Below are 19,969 nucleotides of genomic sequence, written 5' to 3' on the forward strand. Positions count from 1 at the left end.
AAAAGCTCAGGCCGGATGACTCTGTCAACGTGGACAGCGCAACAGAAATTAGTAAGGAGGATTGAAATGATCAAAAGTATCTGAATCTGGACTGAAGTAAACAGTCAAATCTATGGGTCAGGTGTCAGTTGCTAAACATGCTGTACCAAACCAGCACAATTTTATCTTTTTAAAGAGCTAAATGTCTTCATAGTAAAAATCATTCATTTCCATGCCCGGATTTGAGGGTACACACAGTACAATACATGTTGGAGCCGACTGCCTCTTTGAAGCATTTTTGACGCTGAGAGATTTCTATTTTTCCACACAGCATCACCACATCTCTGCCCGGCTTGTCAGAGGCAGGCTGCGGACACCACAAGCATGCTGCTGCCGCCGCCGCCGCCGCCGCCGCCGCTGCCGCTAGGAGAACCCATCCCCCGATGGATGGCTGAGCCCGCACGCAGCCCTCCGCAGCCACCATCTCCTCGGTGTTCTCTATTGTAACCAAAAAACGAGCAAGCCAGACAGCAAGACACACAGAGATAGCAGGGGGGAGGGGGCACCTGGGTCACCGGTGCGGCTGTCGGCTGAAACGGCACTTACTGTGTATGAGAAAAAACCATTCCTTAGGTTTCTGCGGACGCTCCAAGTTCCCGGCTGCACCTCCACCTCCTGGCCAGGCGGCCCCTCCCCCTGCCCAGCTTGCCCTCTTCACTCACTGGCTCAGCATCTTCCAACCAGGCTCTCCCCAAGGCACCACCATACCGGCTGGCTCATGGGCACAGGGAGATACCCGCGAGGAAGGAAGACACCTTTTCTGTGCTCTGCAATTTTTAATCTGTTTTCCTCCTTGCAAATAAAAGAAAACCTCTCTCTCCAGCGCTTTTCCCTCACACATACACACACAGCCTTTGTTCTGACGCTACAGGGTTGCAAGGCTGTGGGGAGAAAGTCCTAGCGTTATCTTGGCACCGTGTTATTTATGAAGTGCTATGGAGCCAGGGAGGAAACATTTAGATTGGAAACATTTAGATTGGGCGGGGGTGGGGGTGGGGAGTGGGGGGGGGCCGGTAAGGAGAGATTTCTGGTCTATAATTTTTCTGTGTTGCGTTTACAAGCAGCAGTGAAACCTGAAGCCCGAGCCACTGTGTGTGTGTGTGTGTGTGTGTGTGTGTGTGTGTGTGTGTGTGTGTGTGTGTGTGTGTGTGTGTGTGTTCACTGGTTCTGAGGAAACCATTTCCCTAAGGAGTTTTCCTCTTGCTTTAGGTCTAGAGTCCTGCCCGGGAAGGCCAGAGTTCATTTACTTGGTTCCACCAACTGTGGCGCAGGGAGTCCATCTTGCAGTACAGATGGGCCTCTGGATAGAGGAAGAGACTGAAGCTTCTCCTTCCTGGGTTTTCCAAAGTGTAGGGACAGGGAAATCCTTCTTCCTCCAATGAAAATGTGTCAGGATCCCTTCTTTTCCTATTTTGAGACGTGGCCTCCTGAGTTCCTACAACCCACCACTTCGCTATTACTCTACTCCCTACCTTGGAGATGAAGTAAGCCTTCTCTGGCAGCAGAACAAGGTATGCAGGTCAGGCAACATTTCACCCAAAATGTGGCACCTGTTTTGCTCATTCCCACCTTCCTGGGCTGCACCTGTGACCTCTTAAGTGTGAGACTCTGGGGCTCATTCCCTGACCGTGCACACCAGGCCAGTTGCTCTCCCCTTGGGGAAGCCCTTGACGCCCAGGAAGACACTTCTGCAGAGTGTGTAACAGTCTTGTGTGTCTGAAGAGGAACAGTTGGTTGATGGGAAGGAAACTGGGAAGGTGGAGCCGGGTGACATGGCGTGGCGCACGCCTGTAATCCCAGCACTTGGGAGACAGAGGCAGGCAGATTTCTGTGAGTTCAAGGCCAGCCTGGTCTACACAGAGAAACCTTGTCTCAAAAAAACAAAAACAAAAACAAAAAAGGAAAGGACACTAGCCCTTCTCCAGGCCCAGTGACCTCCAGGTTCTGGCAGGCACCTAAAGTGGCTACAGGAAGGCAGCTTTCTGACTGGAGGACTGTTTGGCCTTTCACAATGACCTTGAGAAAATACAGAGAGCCATGCAATGGGTTAGCCCATTCTACAATGGATGGAAAACAACTGTAACCTGTGGTTGCCAGGGTGACAACCACCGAGTTTAAATGACAACATTTTCCTTGCTATTAGCATAAACTAGGTGGGCTTTGCACAGTGGTAGAGGAACTGGAAAAGTGTGTTTAAATTCTTTCAAAGGACATGATACTTCTGAAAGCAAAAAATGGAGCCAGCCAATGTCAATAAAAAGGGACTAGGCCTTTGGTCACATGCTACTGCCTGAGTTGAAGTCTCTCCTTTGTAAGGATGTCCAATAGCATAAGGATTCTAAGCCCATTCATGATGATACCACGGAGGAGCTGCTCAAGAGAATAGTAACACTGTCCTCTGAACTGACAGCTAGCAAAATGAAACAATCCCGAATGATGCTCTCACAGGGGAGACGGCTGGAGCAAATCTTCCGAGGGAGCTCGCCCAGGCTCTGGAAACAGTCCCCAGATCATTCACCCACATGGCTAGAAGTAGTCTTCAAAAATGGCTCCACCCTAGGCCTGAGGAGATGGCTCAGCTGCTGAAGTGTGTGTCACCCAAGCATGAGGACCTGCCCTCAGAGCCCCGGCACCTCTGTAAGAGCTGAGTGTGGTGTTATTCATACTTGTAAACCCTAGGTTGGGGATGGGGGTGAGTGGGAGGCAAGAAGACAGGTGTACTGAAAGCTCTCACTGGCTAACCATCCAGCCAACTTACAGTCTTGGAGCTCAGTGAGTGACTCAGCCTCAATATAAGGTGGGGGCTATCCAGGCACTATGGGTACCTGCCGTCACCCTAAATCTTCTGGAAAGGTTCTGCCAAGATACACAATCAAGCATGCATGCATGCATACATACATGTATGCATGCATACATACATACACACACACATATATACATTAGTATAATATATCCAGAGTGACTAACCAATGACACAGGGTGACCTGTGGTCACAGTTCCTGCTTCACACAACAGAAGATGCCAAATCCTCACCCCCTTACTTTAGTACCACTGGAAGTTAATTAGGAAGGACCTCTTGGAGCTGTGGTCCCTGTTGGCTCATTTTTGTGCATCTCTCTGTGTCTTGTACCCACCCAGTTTTGAGGTAACCTCACTTCCTCTTAGAGGACCCTACAGATAGATGGCTCTGAAAAACAACTTCTAAGAACTCGGTTGCCCCTCTTGTATTTAGGTTCTGCCAAGTAATATATATATATATTGGGCTCCCCAGCCCTTGTTAGGTTATTGCAGGAGTTGGACCTTCAGCTTCTTTGCTTTAAGGATGCTCCTGATGCTGAACACTTTCTAAATGGAGAAGGCAGCGGTTCAAGCCATAGCCCTCTCCTTCCTGCTGTGGTTACTGGACGGCCACACTGGATGTCATTGAGGCAGTACCCTTGACCGTCCTGCCACTCTTCCATCTGGGTCTCAGTCCTCACAAGCATCCTGCTAAGGAGGCAGGGCTTGTGCATGGTTTCTCAGTGTGGAGACTGGGGCTCAAGACTCACTCACAAGTTACCGATTTACTTTACCCCACTACTCATGTGTTTCTCAAATACTGCAGCCATCAAGAGCACCACACCTTGGCACCACACCTGGGCACATATAAGAAATGAAGGTCTTGGCCCCACCCAGACCTGTGGATGGAGCATCTCCAGACGTGGGACACTGAGCTAGGATGCCTGCTGAAGCCACTGCATGCATCCAGAGCCACTGTCTTCTGGGAGACAGTACCTGACTATCAAGTTCTAGGTCTCAGAAAAATGTTAATACAGTCCTTGGAAAGCCAACGTCTCGAGATGCTTCGTGCAGTGAGACAGATGGACTTTGGCTCTTGTTCCAGCCCAGAGCAGGAGTTCCACAGTGACATCATTTCCCTTCTCTGAGTTGCAGTTTCTCTCTCTGTAAATGAAGGCGCAGACTGACCTTGCAGTGTTGTTTCAAGAGTGTAAAGAGCCTATATGAAGAGCCTGGCTCTGCTTCCCCGCCCCCCCAGCCTCCACCACCACCAGAAGCCTAGTTGTTTGAAATGATCAGATGCAATGGAGCTTTAAGAAACCTGTTGTCGCTGGGCATGGTGGCACACACCTATAATCCCTGCATTTGAAAGGCAGAGGCAAGCAGATTGATGTGAGTTTGAGGCCAGCCTGGTCTACAAAGCAAGGCCAGGACAGTCAAAGCTACACAGAGAAACCCTGTCTGGAAAAACAAAACAAAAACAAAACCATAGAAACCTGTCATCATGTTGCCCTAATTATTTTTAAGTTTGTTGAGAATAAACCCAAAGTAATATTTTTTTTGTTTATTTGTTTTGTTTTTTTCTTTTTAACCAGTGAATGAGATCTGGTTTAGTAGGCTTTAGAGTTCTGAACTCCATGCCAAGCCTTCAACTTTAACTTAGGCCTGTGGTAAAGAACTCACAGAGTTCTATTCATTGTGTGTTTTTAACTAGAAGAGTCTAAGGGGGGGGGGGGGTGAGAGGAGAGAGAGGGGGAGGGGGAGGTGACAACCGCCTGAGTTGAGATCCTGGCTGCATTGAGCATTTGAGCAGGTTATTTAACCTTCAGCCCTCAGTTTCTTTATCTATAATGATGGTACCAACCTTTCAGAATTACACTGAAAAGTAGGTGAGGGCTGGAGAGATGGCTCAGCAGGTGAAGGTGGTTCTTGCTGAGTCTAATAACTTGAATTCTATCCCTGGGATCGACGTGGTAGAAGGAGATTCCTGCAGGTTGTCCTCAGACCTCCACACACGTGATGTGGCAATCATTTCTATCCCTTCTCCATAGGTAAGTGTACTAACAAAGATGAAGTGACATCGCACATAAAAAGCAGACTGCTAAGAACTCAGTTGGCAGTCAAGATATTTGCTGTTGTTGCCACCTGCCATGTCCAAGAAGGCCGATGAATTGTCAGCCACTGTGTTATCTCTTTTTCTACCAAGGAACTGGCCAGAGAAGGGCAGCCAGTGAAGCAGAGAAGGCAACAGCCTGCTAAACTCCCCAGTGACATAACTGCAGAATGCATGCTGCTACTTTCCTTTTCAGGAAGCATAAGCTGGGTCTTACTGCTGAATGATCCATGAGCAGGTGTGATGTCATCACACCCTTGATTAGTGTCACGTATCCAAGCTGACTTGGAACATAAAGATGATATCAGCAAAGCCACAATTCACCCACTGGAAATGCTCTTATTCTGACCAACTGGAATACTTATTCCTTCAATACATACATGGGACAGTGTTTCTCAGTCCTGGGAATAATTACCATATTTTTCGGACCATAAGACTCACTTCCCCCACCCCAAAAGTAGGGGGAAATTAGGGTGCATCTTATGGTCCAATTGCTGATTTTTACTGTTTTTCTTCTCTAAAAACTGGGAGTGTCTTATGATCATATGCGTCTTATAGTCTGAAAAATATGGTATTTAAAACTTAGTGTGTGTGTGTATGTGTGTGTGTGTGTGTGTGTGTGTGTGTGTGTGTGTGTGTGTGTCTTCCACCTCTGCTTGGCTTCTGGGGATCAAACTCAGGTCATCAGGCTTGCACAACAAGTGCTTTTTACCCAGTGAACCACCTTGCCTGTCCGTCCATGGGAATAATCTAATCAAATCGCTGGCCTCATAGAGGAACATTCTCTCTTTCCTAAACATAACCAAGGGAATCTGTTTCCAGTTCACAATGGATAACTAGTCCACAGAGAGGCTTCTACATGCTTTCGTGGTCCTGTGTCAAATGAGCAACACACGTGTCTGAACTGTGTACAGCAGCTTCAGATGCGCTGCTGGACACAGCTGGAAGACTTGGAAACGGGCGCAGAAAAGTTAAATTACATACTCATCTTTCTACGGTGAATAAATGGGAAAGCCAGGAAAAGCTCAAATCTTAAGCCTCGCTTCCATCCTAAGTTCCCGTAAATTTCTTTTTCAAATGGCCGTTGAGAGAAGCTGAATTCGGCCCAGCCTCTTCCTCCAGACAGTTCCCTTAGATCTTCCTTTAGGAAACTTTGTCACCACAGAGAGACCTTGATGGACACAGGCTTTACTTAGGAGGCCAAATCTGTGGCTGACGTTCCAAGGCTCTGATCTCCCTGAGCCAATGAGGCTTCTTGTCCTTTCCTGGGTGGCTTTTCTCCTGCTCCATAACCTGTCTGCTCATAACAAAGGTCTCTGCTGCTGCCTGCAGTGACCGTCAGGAGTTCCACACCGTCACTCAGGAGTATCTGGATGCCAGCTCTTCCCAGGTCTCCACCCTCCACTCTCAGAAGTCAGGATCTAATGCTCCATATGCTCGGTTCTGCTGCCGCCGGATATCCACTCCCATTAACGTAACTGATGCTGTGCTCATACCACTTGGCAATTGCCTCTGCTAACCTAATGAGATTCACATATGGCTTCCCGTGATCAGGGAGGTAAAGGATATGCCGCATCATTAACAGTATCCTACGCTTATCACTCTCCAAATCTTAGCACACCCTCCAGGCTGCTGTCCTCTAAACTCCCAATCATATGCATGTTCACACCTGAGCACACTGTCCTGTAAAACATGTGCCGAGCCAGAGGCAGATAATGTTGCACGAGTGGTCCCAAATTAGATGCTTCCGAAGACCGGGTTGCAATAGGAAAATGTGTGGGTTTGGGAGAAGGGTGCTGTCTTTATTGAGAGGACTTGAAAACAGAAGCTGTCTAGAAACTTTGGGCATCCCCATTGGTTGTTGGTGGGAGATAATACTACCAGCTCTATTTTGGACAAAATGGCACTAGAGAACAGAGCTTTGATTTGTGGTCACATCTGAGAAGAAGATGCTGACCAGTACTCAAAGTTGTATTCTCCAGTGGACCAGGTGCCCATCAAGGACCTGGCACGGTTATAAAGGACTCCGACTTTGAATGTGCACTGGGCCCCTGCTGTGGGGGCAGCCAAGAACCCCCCAGCTGTTACTACACAGGGTGAGGCAGGACCAGGCAGGCATAATTTCATGGGGGACACATTAAGATTCACACAAAGTGACACTTTCTAAATGAGACGTCTCCTTTAGGATCTCTTTTCAAACTAAGTTTCCAACCCTCGTTTAAAACAAATCCATGGGCTGGAGAGCTGGCTCAAAGGCTAAGGGCACTGACTGCTCCTCCAGAGGTCCTGAGTTCAACTCCCAGCAACCACATGGTGGCTTACAACCGTCTATAATGTGATCTGATGCTTTCTTCTGGCCTTCAGGTTTACATGCAGGCAGAGAGCACTGTATACATAATAATAAATAAATCTTTAAAAAAAAAAACCCACAAAAACCAACTCCAGCTGCTCATGGTGGCAAAGGCTTACAGCCCTGGCTTCTTGGGAGGCTGAGGAGGGAGGAATGGTTCAAGGGCAGCTTGGGGAACATAGCTAGACAGCGCTCTCAACAAGGACAATAGCAGCAGCAGCAGCAGCAGCCCTCGAAATGTCTTACCTCGATCCAATGACATCAAAAAGATGCTGCCAGCGGTCGTTGATTTTGCTGAGCTTGTCCTCCATCTCAGCCGCCTTGGCCTTGCTGCTGGCCTTGATCAGCTGGTCACCCATCTGCTTCAGCTGCAGTTTGTTTTCATTGAACAAGCTTATTTCTTCCATGCAGTCCTGGCGGGCACCAAAGCACAAGGCCCGCGTCATCACCACCAACCAGCTCAGTCCCGCTCCAGCCAAGGGTTCTCTCTTAGCACACTATCCGTTCTGTTTTCACTTTATTAGATTGGGGGGTGTGTGTGTGTGTGTCTCACACTGGGGTCTAGGCCGATACTGAACTCCAGCCAATGCTCCTGCCTCAGCCTCCTAAGTCATGGCATTGCAGGCATGTATTACCATGCTGGCTACACTAGTGTTTTTTGGTTTTGTTTTGTTTTTTGTTTTTTTGAGACAGGGTTTCTGTGTATGTAGCATTGGCTGTCCTGGACTCGCTTTGTAGACCAGACTGGCCTCAAACTCACAGGGATCCTCCTGCCTCTGCCTCCTGAGTGCTGAGATTAACTTTTAATAAAAATAAAATAAAGAAAATGTGTACTTGTCAACACAGTTCCCCAGGGACTGGCTACATCAGATAGTAGTACCCACTACACAGAGTGAGGCAGGAATACTTAGACAGGTGACATATTAATTCTAGCATATAGTGACCGTTTCTAAATGAGACCTCCCTTCCTATGATCTCTTTTCAAACCAAATTATGAGAAGCTAGGTGTGGCAGTCAGCTAGGTGACTATGAAGTGTTTAAGGCCGCAGTGACTTTCTCTCACTATGTAGCCCAGGCCGGCAGCTCATGGTCCTCCTGTCTCAGCCTCCCGAGGGCTGGAATAGGCACGTGGTCCCATGCCTGGCTGCGGATACTTTCTTTTTCTTTATCCTTGCGGTGCCGCGGTGGCTTCGTGCGTGCAAGGCAAGAACTCTACCCCCTGGGCTACATATGTCCCAGCCCCACTGGGTTCTTTCTTAACAAAACACCCCTCAGTTTTCCCTCATAAATGTAGAGCTGAGTCTAACCGGATTTAACGGAGTCAGCCTGAGGTCAAAGGTTCCCCAGGGTTTATGGAGAGGAGAGGTGTTCTGGGTGACAGTACAACGATGCTCAAGTGACCACTTCTGTCATAAGCCTCACTGTGGCTGGTCTCCTCTCTGACTTGGGGTCTACTTCACACTAACTAGTCTTCCCAACCGAGGGGAAGCTGCCCTCCTCAGCACCGTATCCACCTATGACAGGCTCATACTTTCCATCTTTTTCACTTCTTCCTTCAGAAAGATCAAAGATAGTCCCTTGAAGGATATACACTGCCATTAGAAACACCTGTGACACTGTGGGTCTTTGAGCCCCGCCCTTTTCTATGCACCCACTTGGGCCCCTCCCCCTGCCCCCCCCCCACTCACCTTCTGTAACTTTTCAATCATTTCTTCAATGCTAACATCTGCTGTCTGCAGGACTTTGTTTTCCATCTGTACCAGCCAAGCACACAATTCTTTATTTTTTTCATTGAACACAATCCACGAATTGAGTCTGTCTTCAATCTCCTGCTTGCGGATCGCCACCTAGGTAAGACATGCATTTTGGCAGCTGAGGATAGCAGGGAAGGAAAAATCCCTTGGCTCTCAAAAAGAGAGGCACCCCAACCCTCCCAGACACCTCCCCTCCCCACTCACATACACAAACACAAATGAACACAAATGCCACCTGCTTTTGCTAGCATCTCTAAAACCTGTTTCTTTCTCTTAAAACCTCAGACTCAGCTTTAACAAAAGCTTTTTCACCCTTGGTAACTGCCACAAAAGCTAACCAAAGATGAAACTACACTCTGTGTTTTTAACACTATCAAGCCTAGAACTCAGAAACAAGAACAGTTAGGTACATCAGAAATCATCAGTCCACTTTGTTTTCCTTGTTCTTTCAATGTAACACATTTGCTGATTGCTTCTCATTTTGTGGCCCAAAGCTTCTTTATATCAAGAAGGCAGTGTCCTGCTAACTTATTTTAAAAAGTATCATCAGATCACAACACTAGGGGGAAAAAAAACCCAACCAATCATCGTAATGCAAATGGACCACAAAGTTTAAGTGTAGTAAATATGGTTTGAGTATTTAAACGAACAAACAAAGCCCAAAACGATTCATTTAATATGCTTTGCCATTACTGTAGGTTTTTGTACACTGCAGTTTTGTCTGCAAACCATGAAATTGTCACCAAAAATTGGTCTGGAGCAAGCAGGCTGACCCTTAAACGCCCAGTGTTGGATTATGCTCACCCCAGCCAAGCGGCTTCCCTCTTCCTTACAGAGCTACAATTTAGCAATTAAGTTTACATCAAGAAAATACAAACTAGCCTTTATAAATGTACATCTATTCTCAGTTTCTGAAAAAATCTTTGAATTCTTAAATGGGGTAGTTTAACTAGGGTAGCTAAGAGTTCTTCCGGCAGGTTTAGCACTGCACTTTATAGAAAGGGGAAAGGCGGCTACACTCCCAGAGATTTTTCTCACCGTGTACAAAAGAACCTCTGCTCTTCCAGACTGAGGTCAAGATACCAAATGCTTCTGTGTCCTGCTCAGCCAAGTGTGTTTAAAAAGGCCGGAAAATCTATCCCTAGAAAAACAAGCATTTTGCTCCCATTCCTCCAGCAACATATTTATTCTAGCTCTTAAAACTCCTAGCACTTTGTGACAGGATTGATTCCACAGTGGTAACAATTAAGACCATCTGGGGGTATGCACTTTGAGTCCTCCTTAACCCTTAGAGGACTTTAAATGTATTGTGTATGACTTTAATTGTATTGTCTTGTACATAAACAGGAATTAGAACAATTTAACAGACACTCAGAGTACGTTGTAGCTACTAAAATCAAGTGTTTGATAAAGTGTATTTACTACAAAATGTAATTAAAAGTGTCTTTAGACCACAGGTATTTACAAATGTTAAAATTCATTCCTACAAAAAAAAAAATAATGAGATTAAGGAATTAACTTTTCCTGAGAATTATGTCTCCTTAACCCAAGGGTCTTTAAGATTAATTGAACCCTTTAATTCCACCTTGATCCTGTCATAGACTTGAACTGTGTAATACTCTAAACACAATTCCATCCTTATCCAGTAGAAGTGATCTGCTGAGTCAATCACTTCAGAGTTTAAAACAAACAAACAAACAAACAAACAAAGCAAGCCAAAACAAAACAAAAAACTCTTAGGACTCTTAGGAGCTCTTAGGACTAAACACCTAATGCAGGAGAAGCCTGGTTCTCAGATAACTATTTCCTTGCCTGTGGGCATCAAGGCTCTGGTATTTGGCCCAGGGGTCAAAGAGCTCTTTCCTAATATGCCCTGATTAGTACTCTGCAAGCCACAGAATAGAAATGGCACAAGTATGATCCTTGTTTACACCCCAGCTTAAGGTGATCTTAACAACAACAACAACAACAACAAACAAACAAACAAAGAACCCCTCAACTCAGTAGAAGTGTGCAAAGTTGCACAGTGAGAGCAGTTGAAACAAAGAGGTCAAATCTGTTAAAACGGGTTGCTGCCTCCTAGAGGAACCAGCAGAGACCCCGGGGTCCTGGTGCCAGAGAGACTCTGTTTCAGGGAAGCCGGAACCCTTCTTTCCTTCTGCCTTGGGACGGTTCAGTCAACCCTCCCCAGCCCGGTAGGCGGCTGGCTGGCTGACTTACTCTCAGGCAGAGGTCCTCCCATTGTCTGTGCAGGAGCTCGATCTGCTCCTTCAGAACCGTCACGTCCTCCGCCAGGATGTGCTGGCTCAGGTCGGCCTTCATAGTTTGAAGCTCTTTCAAGTTGTGCGTCCAGTTAGCCAGAGACTTCTCCACTTCCTGCATTTAAACGCAAGGAGAAAAAGGGGAAAATGCCTTCAACTCCAGCGGCTGTTGTTTCCAAACCTGTAGGCTAATCCTTTGATTAGGCTCTGGGGGAGGGGAGCCTGGGAAGGGGAGGGACCTTCAGAATGAGAAACAGCCGCAAACCGCAGCCCTGCCAGGCTGCCTACGGTCACCTTTCCCTCAAGGGGACAGTCTTTGCTCTCTTGGAACTCATCCCTTCAGGTAGCTGGAATTTAATAAACTCATTCTGTTGGAAAGTCATCCAGGCCCTTTCCTGTCCTTTAAGAGGGCACAGCATGGATATTGGAAGAAAAGCAAAAATTTACAAGTTTCTGGATTAAGACCCACAAACTATGTTATGAAGTCTTATAAAGTCTCACATTCAAAACGTGGTCATCATAAAATGACAAGTTCTTTTTAGAAGGATTTTTTTCTAAACATATGAATATAATGGAAGGAAAATTGCTTGCTGATTATTGGCAAAGATAAATTAGCAGATAGCTTCCTATTTTATTGTCATTCATTCATTCCTTCATGGGCAGGAGATCCAACCTAGTGCCTCCCACTAGCTAGGCAAAGACTACATCACTGCACTATACCGTGAGCTCCAGCTAGTTTTTAAAAAATGAAGTCATTTTCAGATGCAGTGAATTGTAGCAATTAATCAAGAAAATCCTTTCACTACAGAGGAGTGAAAGGAAACAGCCCTAACCCCTCGAGAGAGCCTACAAGGTCCTAATTGTGCTTAGGATTCAGTATGTAAGGCACGGTTTCCAGACCTCGGTTCCTGACCTCCAGTTGAAATCTGAAGGAAGATACTGTATCATTTATACCAGAGGATCAGTCCAAAGAGCGGCTACAGTACAGAGGAGCTAATTCTTGATTGATATCTTTTTCAGTGTTCTAAAAGCTACAGTGGCATGATTTGCTAAGATTCTCTGTACTTCATAATGTGGCTCAAGGGAACCTTTCAAAGTTTTCATAGGCAGTAAGAAACTTCCAGGCCAGGTGACACATGCTTTTAATCTCAAGCACTCAACTACGGAACAACATTCCCACCCTGGGACCCCTGCTTTATGCTCTCATTGTCTGATCCGTCTTTCCGCCCTACAACGCTCGCGCATGCGCACACAGACATACACAACGTAGCTATATAGTTAGCATGTATCTGTGCAATAGACTGTATTGACAGACTGGCAGGGACCATGACAACACTACTTCTGAAACACAAATTATTTCTTCTTATGCTTTTGACCATGGCCATTTTATCACGGCACTTGCCACCTGCCACACTGAATCCTTAGATATCAAATCAAGACGTACGGATGAAAGGAAAGCGGTTTGTACCAGTAACTTTTTTGTTGTTGTTTATCTGTTTGGTTTTGCAGTCGTGGGGATTGAACTCGGGGCTCCATGGAAGTTGGGGTCCTGCTATGCAGTAGTGAATAGGCTGGTACTCACTATGTAGCTTAGGCTGGGTTCGAGCTTGTTGTAATCCTCCTGCCTTGGCTTCCCAAACTGGGACTAGAGGTTTTGTATAACCATACAGGGCTGAGAGCTTTAAAATGTTCGCAAGTGTTAAGAGAATAACAAATGAGCAATCAAACAACATACAAGGAGGACTAGTGTGTGAGCTAACTACAGCTGATGACCACCTTCATAGGAACATTCCAGAAAACATGCCTCAGATCTGGGAGTGTATCTCAGGGGCGGAATACATGCCTAGCATGCACCAGGCTCTGGGTTCCCTCCCTTGGAGAAACCATTCAACCAAAGAATGCTTCAAGTCTTTAAGGTTACATGGCCCACATTTGTTAGAAGATGGTTGCAAAAGGGAATAAATCAGCCAGCTAAGATTCCTTTATTTTAGCCTGATAAATGGTCTGTGTTGCAAAACTACCTGTAAGATTCTAGTTATACCTAGAGCATGGTGTAAAACTTCAAGTTGTTTGTATACAGCGGCATGTTACCAGGCTTTGGCTGGATTCCCTACAGCCACAGGACAGCATAAGCCTTTTCCTATGGTACTCGCTCATAGCGAGATTGTCAAGTCCTGTTGTTGTTTTTTTTTTTTTTTCTTTTTTCCTGCACTAACGTTTGAACTAAGGGGAATGGGCAGACACTTGGTAAATGCTTGCTGTGCAAGAGTGAGGATCTGAGTTTGATCCTTAACATCCACGTGAAGAAGGCAAGCGTGATGGTGCATGCCTCCCTAGCAGCAGGGAGGGTAAGACAAGAGGATGGTAGGGGTTGCTAGGCAGCAGGTCTAGCTATATCAGTGAGCTCCAGGTTCAGTGAGAGAGCCTGTCTCAAACAAGTAAAGTGGAGAGCAATTGAAGATGACACTCAACACCGAGCTCTGGTCTCCGCGTGCACATGCATATCAGTGTGTGCACACAATATACACACACGCACAAAAAGGCAGCAAAAGATGAGTACACATGCATATGCTCGTACACGGATAGACTATCTTGGGAAGAATATGCAACAAATGAGTTGTTTCTGTGGTAAGGAATGGATAAGAGAAAGAATTTAACATACATCCGATGAACATTCTGAATTTAGAACCATGTGACTAAATTATTCAAAACTTATTTTACAATTAGAACTGTCTCAGTCGTTGCTACTTCATAACTGTAATCTTGCTACTGTTATGAATCATAATATAAATACCTGTGTTTTCCAATATTCTTAGGTGACCTCTGTGAAAGAGTTGTTCAACCTCCAAAGAGGTCACAACCCACAGGTTGAGAACCAATGGTATAGCTAGAGTCTATGTTAGTTAGAGTCTCTGAAAGAGACATTACATGTCAGCTGGTCATCCCTTATTCGAAATCCTTGGAACTAGATATACTTCATATTTCAGAGTCTGGGGGATTTTTGAAGTAGGGACATTCAACTTGTATGTTTATGGTGAGTATGTATATGGTGTGTGTGTGTGTGTGTGTGTGTGATGTGTGTGGTTTGTCTGTGTGTCTGTGTGCTGTTATTTCCCACATGAACTTGGCCATAATGGCACGTAGCTTCATGAAGGAAGTAGGGCTCAGACTGGGAGGACGCCCACAGGCTCTTCAGGGATGCTATCCACTGGCCTAGGCAGGCCTCCAGTCACCTGGGGTCTGTTTGCAATCTGGTCACTGGTTGGATGAAGCTGTGGATCTCTGCCACAGTTGTTTCCACTGATGAGTGGGGCTGAGCCAATAAAATCTGCGGACTCTGTTGGAGGCTGAGGAGTGTGACACCTGGGGAAATGGTGTCCTTAAAGGCATCTATTTCACAGTCAGCGCAGGCTTCTAGACTTTATGCAAAAAAAAATCCCTGTGTATCAGTGGAGAGAAACACTGTATTCTCTCACTAGTTTTGGCATCTCAATTTAAACTTGATATAGCTCAGTCTAGCCTTAAACTGTCTACGCAGCTGATAGAGCCCTTAACCCCCAATCTTTCTGCCGCTACCTCCCAAGGCTCAGATGCCCTGCTAAAGGCAGTTTGAGGGAGGAGCAAATCTTGTTTATATGTTAATTTGATATCTGGCATGGGTCCAGGAAGCTACATGGTTATCTGCGGGAATAACATTTCAAAGTGGGCTTTCACTTAAAACATATGCAAACATCAATTCCTGAGCAAACTAAGATGTGAATTTAAAAAGGAGAACTTAGGAAAATCCAGAAGATATAAAGGTTTATTTTATAAGCTGCAAATAAAGATTTTCTATAGAAAAGAGGACACAGTCATATAGGAAAATATTCAAGCAGTCTCCTGTATTAAAGCCACACGAAATCACTGGGTATTGATGGGAAGTAGAGGCAGGATGACCAAGAATTTGCTACTAGCCTGGGCTACACAGCAAAACCCTGTCTCAAGCACACAAACAAACAAATCAAAACAAAACCATAAACCAAAAACCCAAAACAAAATTTCTACAAAATCTATTGCTCACTCAATGACATAAAAAGAAAGAAACTGTCTAATGGAAGATACTTATAAGTATGTACTTAACAGAGAAGTTGTATTAAGAATAAATAAGCAAGCTGGGCGTGGTGGCACACGCCTTTAATCCCAGCAGTCCGGAGACAGAAGCAGGCGGATCCCTGTGAGTTCGAGGCCAACCTGGTCTACAAAGCAAGTCCAGGACAGCCAAGGCTACACGAGAAACCCTGTCTCGAAAAAACAAAAACAAACAAACAAAAGCAACATGTTCAAATGAAGGCCTGAAACAGCCAGATACAAAAGTCAGGGGAAGCAGCAGCTAGCAACAGACAGGAAGAGTGTTCAACCGACAAACTTCAAAGAGATACTATCTTACACCCCGGAGTAACAAGGGTTGAAAACTATCTAACAACATCAAAACCAGCTGCTATTCATAGGTGCATACTAGCAGCAGTGAGGACAAAGCAGCAAGAGGAATCAACATTGTTGATGTAGAATTATAAGGGAAATGTTGCACTATCCATACTATACAATATGGGGCTGCTTTAGGTAGTCTAGGACCAGAAGGCAGTGACTCAGTTATTCCACTGAGAACGCTATAACTGTGTATTAAAACAATAAATAAATGCATTAGATGGTGAACAGCAGGGGCAGGGCTGTAGAGACCACCAGGAAGGGCAAGTACAATGGAAATGTAAAATGTTCATGTCTTTACCCGGATGATAACTACAATAGCCATTTATTGTGTTTTCTGTATCCTTGTGACACTGGGGAGAAAGCTGACAAGAGCCTTTTTGGTACACACTATGTGAGCACTCTGCCACCAAGGTATAGCCTTACCCCTTTCTCATGTCATTAATTTTACATTAATTGATTTCTTTTGAGAGAGAGTCTTGCCTAGCCTAAGCTGGCCTAGAACTTTCTATGCAATCAAGGATGACACTTTACTTCGGGTCTACCTGTCTCTACCTCCCATGTGCTAGGATTCATTACAGGGATGTCCTTCAATGCCCAGTCTCTATGCTCTTTGTTATGCCTTCAAAATTAGGAAATTTTTATGACAAAGACAAACGTATACAGGGAGAAAGGTACTACTTTCTGACACAGATTCCAGTATAAGACCATTTATTTTTCTAAGTTCAATCCCTAGTCACTGAAGGAAAAAAAAAATTAAAAGACCATTCTAAAAGATTATCAAAAAGTCTCTTAAACACCAAACAGGTGAACAAGAAAGAGACATGGAAGGTCCTGACCTGGATCCTGGCTCCTGCCTACAGCTCCACCCCATCTTCTGCAAAGACCTTTGATGTCCAAGAACCTTTGCTAATTAGGCAGGACACAATTCGGAGGGTTTCTATAAACATGCTACACATAATTGAAAGAGTTCAACTCTATTGGTTTTCAATGTGAATTTTTTTTATGTTGATAGAGCCTTTTATTCTAGAGAATGATTTCATTGATTTTGTTGATGGCAATAGCAAATTTAGTATCAAAATTAACAGTATAATTACAATATTATTAATCTAGGGTTTCAGTGTGAATTTTTAAGTCATACTCACTTGTCATACCTCACTCTTAATTCAAAGACAAGGTCCCTTAGTCAGAGAATAAGCAGGGTTTTTTGTTGTTGTTGTTGTTGTTGTTGTTGTTGTTTTTCTTTTTTAAGTAATCTCAGGGTCAGGGACACAGCTCAGTAGGTAAAAGCACTTCCCGTGGAAGCCTGCCGACCGAGTTCAGATCCCTGGCCCCAAGTCAGGTGTAGTGGTACACGCCTGTAATCCCAGCACTCCTACCGTGAGACTGTGACATGGGATGCAGATAGGAGAACCCTGCAGAAGCTCACGGGCCAGCTAGCCTGCAGCACTTAGTGTAAAAACAAACAAGAGAAACCCTGCTTCAAAGAAGGTGGAGGGCAAAGGCTGACTCCTGAGGCTGTCCTCTGACCTGCACTGCACACAAATACACACTCAGGCATGTATGTGTGCACATGCACGTGCACACACACACACACACACACACACATACACACACACACACACACACACACACACACACACACACACACACACACGCACACTTTAAAAACTCAGAGGCCAGATCTTACATTACAGGGAAGACACTGATAAAGAGAACATGAAGGAGAACTGTCCCAAGAGCCTACAATATACCGTTTTGCAAAAGCCTTTCTCATCTTTTCACAAGGACCACATGAAGCATCAATTTAACACCTTAAGAGACCAGAATGATGCTAGACAGAAGGCAGGGAAAATCTCTCCCAGCTGACCAGAACACTTAGCTTGATCACAAAACAGAGAGGCAGGCAAACATGTTCAGTGCGCAGAGGGCAGCTGGGTGTCATCTTGGCCACTGGCTCGGCTGTCAGTACCTTAATCAGCTCCTTTTCTCTGTGGAGGTCCTCATGGAGTTCGGGAAGAGGATCTTGGCTCTGTGCTTTCAGAACTTGCAGCCTGCCTTTCAGCTCCTCGATTTTCTTTTCACACTGGTCCCAGGTCTATTTGAAAACAGTATTAAAACTGGTAAGTACTTGGTTCTCCAGACTGAACTATACAGCAGGCCAGCTCATTTGAGGCACCTGTGCTTTCTTTTAAGCATCATTGGATCAGCCACACCAGAAATCGGTTCCTCATCTTGTGCAGACTGATCGGAAGGGACACATGGACACATGCCAATCACTGGGATGGATTGGTTTGGGGAAGCATCTCTCCCTGCCTCTGTCTCCTTCATCTTTCTAATCCTTTGTGTCAGTTTTGAATACAGTCACATCTTAAGAGGCTACTGGAAACACTGACTTTCAGCCTCTACCCCTAAGTGTGTGTCGCAGCAGCAGAGGCAGGCAAAGCATACCGCTGGTTCCCTCTTGGGTCACCTGTTCTGTGTCACTCCTCAGGCGCTCCCAAAGCCTGGCTCCTTTCACTGCACCTTCTCTCTCCACCTGCCACCTTCTGCTTAAAATACTTTGTGTCTGCAAAGAGTTTTCAAGCGTTATCACCTCACTGCAGCTGTGAAAACCTGAAGACACAGAGTGCTGGCTGACACATTTGGAGAGGAGAAAGCGGAGGCTTAGAGAAAGTCAGTGGGCTCACATGAGAAGTTAAAGACCCAGGAAAAGAGAGGGCCGCCTCTCTTCCTTAACCCTTATGCTACTGACCAACAGGTGCCTGCACTTTCGTGCTTGTGGTGTTCAGAGCTGATTCGCTAGAGTAAGTTTCTATTCCTGAACTCACTAAAAGTGTGTAAACATAGGATAACAGATCGTTCTATTCTCTTTTTAAAAAGATGTATTTATTTATTACGTATACAGTGCTCTGCCTGAACGTACACCCGCAGGCCAGAAGAGGGCCTGCATTACATTATAGATGGTTGTGAGCCACCATGTGGTTGCTGGGAATTGAACTCAGAACCTCTGAAAGAGCAGTCAGTGCTGCTCTTAACCTCTGAGCTAAGTGTGACTGGCATGGCCCCAGTCAAGGGCGATACCCTTCCTAAGAGAAGCTCCCAGAAAAACTCTCTGGAACTCTGCAAAGGAGGCAAAGAAGGCAAAGAGAGAAGTTCCTAGCTGAAAGCAAGGTCTTCTGCTATGCTCTAGCAACCAGGCTGCTGCTTAGCCTGCCTGTGTCTGCCAGCTCACCACGCACCTCACGGAGTCCGCATAATACAACGCACGTGCTCCACTCATAGCACAGGTGCTCCACTCACAGCACAGGTGCTCCGGCCAACTCACACAAATTCACTCCATTTAGAAAAAATTTCCCAACAGGCGTGGTGGCACACGCCTTTGATCCCAGCACTAAGGGAGGCAGAGGCAGGCGGATCGCTGTGAGTTCGAGACCAGCCTGGTCTACAAAGTGAGTCCAGGACAGCCAAGGCTACACAGAGAAACCCTGTCTCAAAAACAAAACAAAACAAAAAATGTCCCTGGGTAGTTTGGTTACCTATTTTTGGTACACACAATAGATTAGAGGAATGTCAGAAGTAAGCAAAAAACCAAACAAAACAAAACAAAAATAGCTTAATATGCTGACAAGAGAAACAAAAATCAAACTGCATTTAAAGTCCAAGAGTATTTTAGTGTTGGGTCAAAATTTCACTTCAGTTCAGTCCTTGAGAACAACTTGGTGTTCGGGCCAACAAACCAACCAACCAAAACAAAAACAAAACCAAGATTCTCCTACTAGTGACTCAAAACATTTCAGTTCTTAAACACACAGTGATCAATTAACCAAGAACTAACATCTGTGGAAAAATGCATTCTTTGATGACAACAGAAAACACAACTGTGCTTATTTTCATGTCTTATGCCCAGGATGGAGCATAAGTGGCGTGTTAGTTTCCTGTACTAAACATCTAAGGAATATGACTATTTATTTATTTAGTATATATGGATGTGTGGGTATGGGCATGCCACAGCACATGACGGAGGTCAAAGGACATTTTGTTGGAGTGAGTTTTCTCTTTTCACTATGTGGGTGCCAGGGCTGAACTCAGGTTAAAGGCTTGGCCACAAGTGGCTTTAACCCACTGAGCTACCTCACTGACCCAAAGTAAGTATCTTCATAGCATCTCAAGTGTTTTTATATGCAACATTTGGTTTTTCCCATGCAGC

At 45.4% G+C, this 19,969-nt stretch overlaps 1 protein-coding gene across 5 annotated transcripts in view; it reads right to left on the reverse strand.

Annotated features, from left to right (window-relative positions):
* Positions 1-19,969, reverse strand: part of SYNE2 (spectrin repeat containing nuclear envelope protein 2) — a 311,925-nt gene that overhangs the window by 31,257 nt on the left and 260,699 nt on the right. For all 5 annotated transcript variants that reach the window (XM_084791617.1, XM_084791618.1, XM_084791619.1 and 2 more), the window contains exons 96-99: positions 17,732-17,857; positions 11,255-11,410; positions 8,969-9,127; positions 7,527-7,693 (exon numbers count right to left, since the gene is read on the reverse strand). In XM_084791617.1, the coding sequence (XP_084647743.1) occupies positions 7,527-7,693; positions 8,969-9,127; positions 11,255-11,410; positions 17,732-17,857 (608 nt within the window). The remainder of the gene's footprint in view (positions 1-7,526; positions 7,694-8,968; positions 9,128-11,254; positions 11,411-17,731; positions 17,858-19,969) is intronic.

Source organism: Acomys minous (assembly GCF_964271855.1).
Source record: "Acomys minous genome assembly, chromosome: 8".
In the NCBI taxonomy this organism is placed as follows: domain Eukaryota; kingdom Metazoa; phylum Chordata; class Mammalia; order Rodentia; family Muridae; genus Acomys; species Acomys minous.